Source organism: Rhinolophus sinicus, linkage group LG03 (genome assembly GCF_036562045.2).
Source record: "Rhinolophus sinicus isolate RSC01 linkage group LG03, ASM3656204v1, whole genome shotgun sequence".
In the NCBI taxonomy this organism is placed as follows: Eukaryota; Metazoa; Chordata; class Mammalia; order Chiroptera; family Rhinolophidae; genus Rhinolophus; species Rhinolophus sinicus.
The window spans coordinates 121,146,579-121,155,595 of NC_133753.1; the positions used below are offsets into that span (position 1 = coordinate 121,146,579).

Below are 9,017 nucleotides of genomic sequence, written 5' to 3' on the forward strand. Positions count from 1 at the left end.
TTATTGTTTTAAAGATTTACCAAATTATCTATTTAAACCCGTCTATATATTATGTTTCTAATATAACTTGAAGAAATGGTTCTCAAAGGGTGGTCCCCACACCAGTAGCTCGGCATCACCTGGGAAATGCAAATTCCTGAGCCCTGCCTGGGCAAGTGAATCAGAAACTCTGGGTGCTGGATGATAACACCTATGATTCAAGTCTTCCAGGTGATTCTGATGCACTGAAGTATGAGAGCCACGTAAACGTGACTCTATTATAAAACCAAATTCAAAGAAGAGTGTGGGGACAGAGTCCCAGAGAGCAGTTTCCAGGCTCTCAGCCTCACGTGGAAAGGTGCTGGCTCGGGTAGTAGATGGCCGTCAGCTGTGGCTAGTTAGCCAATTAGCCACTGATACAACTGCCGCGGCTGCACTGGTTGGTCAGTCGGTTGGTTGGCAGGCAGAGAAGCGGACGGCAGGTTGCAGGTCATGTGGATCCAGCCTCCAGTGAGACTATAGTGGTATGACTCCCCTACCTATGGCTCTGTGAGTGTTCCTTTTTGGCCTCGCCATATCCTGCATTCTTATGTGGGGAGTGGGACTAGAGGCCCCGCAGGCCACCCCGCACGACAAAGAGTGAGTTCACCTTTCTATAAACCTCCCACAATGTATCAGATTTGAAAAAAACACACATCATATATGTATCCAACTGTATAGCAATATGCTCAATTAGAAAACATACAACAAAAACACTTTTGTATAATAACTTATGTTTCTTCCTTTTAAAAAAAAATTCCAAAATATTGAGCCTGAAATGAAAAAGTATAAACCACTGGCTTTTAGAATAGTCAAGTCCTAATTTCTCAATTTTACAAGTAAAATAAAAAATTTTATTAAAAATATCACCACATATTACCAAATTTAATTTTAACAGTATTAATACATTAACAATAAAAATAATGCGACTATGAATATACAATGCAAAGTCACAAGGTTTGGGTCTTTTTTTTTAAATCCAAACAGCAATTTTGATTTCGGACTAGTGATGTGTAAGATTCTAAGGGTAACTAGATATTAAACATTTATGATAATATGTTCTTGTAAAAAGCTCTCAGCAACAGAATTTTGAAAATCTTAAAATTATGTTTTCTGAGATACCAGCAAAGAAGGAAGAGATTTTACATTTGAGGGTGGAGATGGGAGTACTGATGAGAGAGACTGAGAGCCATCCACTATCACATTCTTCAGTTACAAGTGAAGGAATTTGAGAAGACACAGTAAGAAGGTTCTAGAATGACTGCCCATTCTACATTGTTCTGCAGCTTTGGATAACATGACTCAAGTATATTTTTCCCACATTTTCCCCCAAGCCATAGAAATCACCCAGAGAAAGAGATTGACGTAAATGTGAAGAAGAAACAAATCATTTATGTATAACAGCTCCTAGTCAGGAATGTTAAACGGCAGCCTGCTGATGACCTCTCCAGATTCGGTGACAATGGCATCATAAACCCACCTTCGGTTGCAGCGGCACTCAGGCCCACACTTGTTGGAGTTACACTTGGGGCAGGGGTAGAAGCAGCCCAGGCAGTTCTTCTCCAGGCAATCGCACAGATCAGCATCATTACAGATGAGCCTGCCACTTTTATCATACTTCTTCACAACTCTGAGAAGAAAAAGAATGCCACTAACACAACAGTATAATTTTCCTTAATGTTGAAAATAAATTATTATGCAGCAAACTTCATAAATATGATTCTTTTGCTTGGAGAAAACAGCACCCTAAAGATTACCCAGCAGCTCTTCAGAATATTGTATGGCAGTGACGTCCTGGGAAATTCAGCCACTATGCGACCAATTTCCAATGCAGCCAAGATTGTCATCAAGAGTAAACACTTCATTTTTTCAGCATCTGGGGAATGTAATATTCCACCTAAGCAAATTATGAGTAATAGCTGATTAAAGCTTCTTCCTACAAATGCCCCAATTTTCCCTTTAAAATATAACTATCCTTGATGGAATTTTCCCTAGTAAATTACCCTCTTTTTTCTTTCTTAAGGAAAAGGCACTACAGTGAATACAATGGCATTCACTATTTTTAATGAGTCAAGCATTAAAACTTAGTTACTACTGTCATCATTAAAAAAGTAAATAAATAAAACAACTCCTTTGCTAACAGTCTCCAGTGCCATTGCTTCTGTTCTTTTCTGATTCTGTTTTTCACCCAGGGTGGAGGGAGGAAACAGGTAGCAAGATGGTAGGATAAGCTCACCATAAGCTCTGAGGGGAGGCAAGAAGTCCTGTACTAGAGGAGAGCACTGGAGACTATACCGTGTTTCGCGTCCTACACTTTGTCAGCCTCTACAACATGTCCAGAAGGCAAAGGCTTTCACAAGAATTGACCACCATCTTAAAACCAAATCATTTTAAAATAAATCCTTCAAAATTAAGCTTCTGGAAAGCCTTAGAATGACAGAAGTACTTCTATCCATTATTACCAGTTGAAGTCAAAAAAGGCCATCCATAAGCTAGTGTGATGAAGTTATGAACTTCCACCCTTTGTCCCCAAGCAGGCGTAACACCTCTTCTCTTCCTGCTCAGTTAAGTAATGCTGTTCCAATCCTCTTCCCTCTCCTAATAAAGCAGTGAAGGTTGAAGATCATTATGTGTACTTGCTGCCCAATTATCACACTTTAGTGGGAATGCTTCCAAGGAGGATTTACATTTGAAGCATTTCATCTGTGCAATGAAAACTTCCCCACCCCCTCCCAAGCCCACCAGCAAATTCAGGTGTCAGCTGAATTTAAAATCTATTAATATTATGAGAATGATGGGAGTGGGTGGCCATCAGATTCCATCCTTCTACCTTGGCCTTAACCCAAATACTCCCTTCTTAACTCAGACATCAAGACACAGATTTTATAGTTTCCTGTCCATCGATACTATCTTTTGCAAAATTATGAATTATCATACATACAAAAGTGTACAAAACATACATGCACAGATCATAAAATAAACTTCCATATACCCACTGCCCAGCTTAATAAGAGTACTGCACCTTCAAAGTTCTCTTCATGTCCCACATATCACATCCCTCTACCCAGCCCACCAAGGGGAACCACCCCTTCATATTACAGTGTTTCCCCAAAAATAAGACCTAACAGGAAAATAAGCCCTAGCATGATTTTTCAGGATGCTCATAATATAAAATAAGCCCTACCATATTTCCCCCCAAATAAAACCGAGTCTTACATTAATTTTTGCTCCAAAAGATGCATTAGGGCTTATTTTATATTACGAGCACCCTGAAAAATCATGCTTGGGCCTATTTTCCAGTTAGGTCTTATTTTTGGGGAAACATGGTATACAAATCATCTCCTTGTTTTACTTTTAGCTATGCCACGTGTGTGTGTATCGCATTTTTCTTTCTGTAATTTGCTTTTTTATTCTACTGCATGATTTGAGATTCATCCCTGATGGTGCATATAGCTATACTCCAATATTTTTACTTGTATATGTATTCCACTTTATGAATATACAAGTTACTTATCTTTTCCATTACGGGTGGGCATTTGGATTATTACTATTTTATTTTCTTTGCTATTGCAGTGATGCTATGAAACTTCTTGAACATGTGTCCTATTGCACACGTGTAACAACTTTTCTAGGATATATACCCAGGAGTGAAGATGTTGGGTCATAAGGTACATAGGTAAAATGCCAAGCTGTTATTGAATAGTGGTTGTTCCATTTTACACGCAATTCATATCTGGTACCTTCATCAGCATTGATACCTCAGACTAAACTCTGCCTACCTGGGGAGTGAGTCACTTCTCCAAACTGTACTGACGGGCTTCAGCATCCTGAGTGTTTATTAGCCTTTTTTTTCTATGAAATGCTTGTTCATTGTTTGGTTCATTTTTCTCATAGGATTTATCTTTTCTTACTGACTTGTAGAATTCTGGCTATATTTTGAACTAATCTTTTCAATTATAAATAACTTTTCCTACCTTGTGATTGTCTCTCATTTTTAGGATGTCTTTTTAATGGGCATACATTCTTAATTTTAAGGTAGTCAAATTTATCAACCTTTTCCTTTATGATTTACTTAGTTTATACTTCTGATGCACCAGCAATCATTGTACTTATGATACTTCTGTGCCCATTTGATACCTGAATCCATTCCCATGGTTATATTATTTCTCCTTAGAAAGACGCATCTTTTTTACTTTTGATCATCTCTCCTATTAAAGCTATTACACTAATCCAATGGCTTCTGAGGCCTTTTTTTTTCCAATTGGGTCCTAGTTTTGGATTAGTTTATTTCTTGAAGTTGCTAACTTCCAGACACATGGAATGATACTACATTTTAGAAAATATCTTTTAAAATCACAAACTAGAGGCAACCTTTATTTACTTTGCTTTGTCAAAGAGAATTTCATACATTTTATAATCTAACAGATCAAATATAATAAATCATGATCTTACTTGCATTTTACAGAAAAATATTCATTCATCTTCGACATCCGAGCTTGCTTTTTCTGCTGCCTTGTTTCGGGATTAAAGTCTGCTACCTGTGGTCCAGGGTTTTGAAATGCCAAGCATCTTAACTGTCGTTCTATCTGTTGCTATAAAAGAAATAAAATGTATTAGGAGTGGGAATTAGATAGTTTTATCTGTTTTACATTATATCAAAACAAATTTTCTATAACTTTTACTGTAATGGAATGAAAGTACAGATGTATTACCTAGAGAAAGAATTAGTTTAATCTGATTAAGTTTCAAAAGACGTTGTAAATTTCCCCAAGTTAGATCATTTTTTCTGAATAAAGAAATCCATTGTATAATGGATTGTATAATATTCTGCATAATAAAAATGCAAAAAATAACCAAGTGGAATAGAATTCTTTTTATACCTATAAAACACCAGTTGGTTTCTCAAACATCATAGGGATGAAAGTCAGAATTAGCATTTCATGGTGGAGAAGGCCCTTCCAGAGTTGTTAGCTGAAGAAACCCGGGTAAATTGTGTCAAACCACAGTGACAGCCCAGGCCCACACAGCCCTCCCCTTCAGCGCTGGGGGAGGTGTTTCAGAACTACTGGCTGCCCTGGGAGGTGGGCTCCCTCCGGGATCCCGTGCAGAATGCAGCCACCTGAAGTTTCCACTCTTAGTCAAAGCCAGATATGAAGAAGAATACCTTGCTAGAATGACTTTGCAGAGTATCAGCAGAAATTTTCAAAAGTCTCTAGGGATCTTTGAATTCTAAATTAAATGGGGTCTAATTAGGAAGACAAGTAATAACGATGCTTCAATCAATCCTGATAACTTATTTTGAACATGTAGCACACGTGTCATGAGGGAAGAGAATGCTCTCTAGAAGAATTTTAGGAGAAAATAGATATCTGAATGGCCTCGAAACAGATAGGCTAATATATACATGAAATGCTACACCTGGAAACAAAACGGTAAATTTCAATGTAACAAATTAGTAACAGAATCTCAGGCTTTTCTATAGTTTATTTAGTTTAATAATAGTCCAGTCAGTACAAAGCAATATATATTATAAATATAAATAATACAAATCTGTAAAATTCCATTTGGGTTTGTTTTACAAAGTTAACCTTATGAAACAATTCTGTCTTTAGGTATAGCTGTGAAACAAGTACAACTTAGTTCCACCTCTTACTATTCTTGGGAGCATAGCGAGAGTTTAAGAACAGCGACAGCAGGGTAAGCCAACCTGTGTTCAAATCTGGGCTCTGCCACTTCATGGTGTGTCGTTCTTATTTCTCTAGCTTCAGTTTCTCCTTTTGTGAAATGGGGTTCACAACAGTATCTTGTGATAAGGATTAGGTAAATTAATATATACAAAGTTTTAGAACCATGACTAACACAAAATAGGGGGAAAAAGCAAGGGTTTGTTAAATAAAAACGCTTGACCATATTCTGTAAAATATTCTACTCCAAGGGCAGGATTTTATTGCACAGTACACTGGGCTGAAAATCCGGGGACTGAGAGGCACAGAGGAGATGTGTGAGGTGAGGCCAGCTTTGCAGTGAGCAGCTAAGAGGAGGGCAAACCCCAGCATGGCGGCAAGAGGTGGTGGTGGAGTGGGGACACAGATCCTTCCTGAGGAGTCCTGACTGAGCCCACCTTCCCACCCAATTCCGGTGCCTCTCAGGGATGCCAAAATTAGGAACTCCCCAAATACCATGGAATCATAATATCCAGATACCATACCAGTTGCTTTTGTCCAATTTGACCATTTTTTTCAGGAGAACTTTGACCTGTGTGTCCCTCTTGAGTGGAATTGTTTTTTTCTGATTGTTCGTTCATTTCTGATCACTAAAAAAAACAACTGGAAAAAAAGTAAAACACATTAATTTCATACATCCCTGCTCTCTCCCTACATCTTACTTTCTTTCAAAACCAGACTTCCATCTGCACTCCTGGTTTCTTTTTTACCACTCATTCTTTTTTTTTTTTTTTCTTCTGTTTTGTTTGTTCATTTATTTTTAGATTCCACATGTAAATGAAATCATCTGTACATCACCATTTACTCTTAAATCCTGCATCTGACTCCCTCAGTCCACTTTCCTGATGCTCTCTCTGCTCGTGTTCCATGAGCCAATCATTTGGACCTTTTACAGTTCTTAGCATCGTAGACCTCGCTGGAGCTCGCAACCCTGGGGCCATCCTCTCCTGCTTAAGAGCACTGAATTCTTAGACCTCCAGTTTCCCCCTTAACACTTACTCCCTCACAGAAAGGAAAGACCTGCCAGTATCATATGTCCCAGTAACTCTGTGAAAATCTTATCCACTCCCATGGTCTCCGTTGTTACCTCTTCAGAGATGACAGGCTCTCTACAAAAGCCCTAACCTCTTCACTCAAGTTATCTGAAAAAATTTTAATACAACTTGTACTAAATGGAAGTCATCAGTTTTCCAGAAAATTCAGTGGCTGAAATGCCTGTAATTTACTTTGAAATGCTTCAGTATATACACAGGGTGACACTGTGTGTGCGTGTGTGTGTGTGTGTGTGTGTGTGTGTGTGTGACTTAGGTGAAGCTACAACAGGATGCGTCACAAATGCACGGTCCAGGCTTCCCTCCAGGTTCTGGCAGCAAGGATCATGCTCCAGAATATGCTTCCACAGCCCTCCTGCTTTCCTTCTCTCTCAATTGCCGGTGCTAACTACAGAATGCTGTATCTACCAAAGGAAACTAAGAGTTATGCTTTACTAAGTTGGCCTGGGTCATTTGGCACCACCACTCTGCCTGCCAACTGGAAATTCCATTTCTATCCATGTATCTTCATTCTGCCTAAGTCTCGGGGTCACTAGACACTGACTGCTCACCCTTCTGTATCCCCCTCTCCAATTCCCAACATCAGGTTAGGAAGTCAGGTTGATTTTTCCCTCCTAATATTCCTAATATTGATTCTCCTTTTCCATGCTCTATCAGGTAGACTCCACCCTGAAGACAGCAGTAGAGAGCCTGACTAAACTTTAGACAGGATTTTCCTTGACCATATGCCTCTGACCTCCCTTTTCTTAGAGGTTTTACTTCAAAAAACTTGGAAATTCTTTCTCTGCCCCACTGAGATGTGAATCTTCCAGCCTCTCCCAGTTTTGCCACCCAGGAGGGTCTTCCTGAAAGATTAGGAGCTATCCCTTTGAAATGTAATCAGCCGGAAAGATAATGCCACTTGCCAGTCTCTATGGGAAGGTAGAAGCCTAACTTGCTAATTGGTGGGTGCCAATTAGCAAGCACAGGTGGCCAAATCAAGAGAAAAACATTTGCAAACTCGGGAATAATTCAATGTGCTCAACACATCCCAGCGATCTATCCTCTTTCTTAAAGAACTCCAGTATTTTCCTCCTGCATTTTGTTTAAGCAGGCTGAGTTTACACGTAGTTCTGGTTTCTCTCTCCTATTACAATAGCCTTGAATAAACTCTCCACTGCCTATTTAACATTGTCCAGTGCAATTTCTGCTTTGACACCCTTAAATACAATTTCTCATCTGATCAGACCAACATTCCTGTGGAGTATTTTCCAACTTGTATGAAGATAAAACTCACATGGAGCTGTTTTTAAAATGATAAATTTCCTGTTAATAAATGGTGTTGGGCAACCGGACAGATACATGCAAAAGGAAGGAAGGAAGGAAGGAAGGAAGGAAGGAAGGAAGGAAGGAAGGAAGGAAGGAAGGAAGGAGAAAGAGAGAGAAAGAGAAAAAGAAAAGAAACTAGACCACTTTCTTATACCATATACAAGAATAAACTCAAAGTAGATTAAAAACTTAAATGTAAGACCTGAAACCATAAAATTCCTAGAAGAAAACATAGGCAGTAAGCTTACATTGCTCTTAGTGATATTTTTGTTGACCCATCTCCTTGGGCAAAGGAAACAAAAGAAAAAACAAACAAATGGGACTACATCAAACCAAAAACTTTTTGCACAGTAAAGGAAACCATCAAAAAATTAAAAGACAACCTATCAATTGGGAGAAGATATTCACCAATGATACATGTGATAGGAGATTAACACCCAAAATTTTAAAGAACTCATACAACTTAATAACAAAAAAACAAAAAATCCAGTTAAAAAATGGGCAGAGGACCTGAACAGACATTTCTCCAAAGAGGACATACCGATGGCCAATAGACATATGAAAAGATACTCAAATCACTAATCATCAGAGAAATGCAAATTAAAACCACCATGAGAAGTCACCTCACACCCGTCAGAATAGCTATCATCAAGAAATCAACAAACAACAAGTGTTGGGGAGGATATGGAGAAAAGAGAACTGTCTGTACTGATGGTGGAATTGCAAATTCGTGCAGCCACTATATGAAACAGCATAGAGGTTCCTCAGAAAATTAAAAATAGAGCTACGTTATGACTAAACAATTCCTCTTCTGAGTTTTTATCTGAAGAAATCCAAAACACTAATTTGAAAAGATATATGCACCTCTATGTTCATTGCAGCACTATTTACAATAGCCAAAATATGGAAGCAACCT

General features: G+C 38.5%; 1 protein-coding gene across 2 annotated transcripts; it reads right to left on the reverse strand.

Annotated features, from left to right (window-relative positions):
- Positions 1-967: 967 nt before the first annotated feature.
- ARL14EPL (ARF like GTPase 14 effector protein like) lies at positions 968-8,199 on the reverse strand. 2 transcript variants are annotated; one of them, XM_074326721.1, is made up of 4 exons: positions 6,227-6,324; positions 5,726-5,821; positions 4,471-4,610; positions 968-1,648 (listed from the first exon to the last, which is right to left on the reverse strand). In XM_074326721.1, exons 3-4 carry the CDS (start codon positions 4,506-4,508, stop codon positions 1,426-1,428), a joined length of 261 nt encoding a protein of 86 aa, XP_074182822.1. In that variant the 5' UTR covers positions 4,509-4,610; positions 5,726-5,821; positions 6,227-6,324; the 3' UTR covers positions 968-1,425. The 2 variants fall into 2 exon arrangements, with proteins under 2 accessions (XP_074182822.1, XP_019583437.2); XM_019727878.2 differs by lacking the exon at positions 5,726-5,821 and having other exon boundaries at positions 6,227-8,199.
- Between the last annotated feature and the right edge of the window lie 818 nt (positions 8,200-9,017).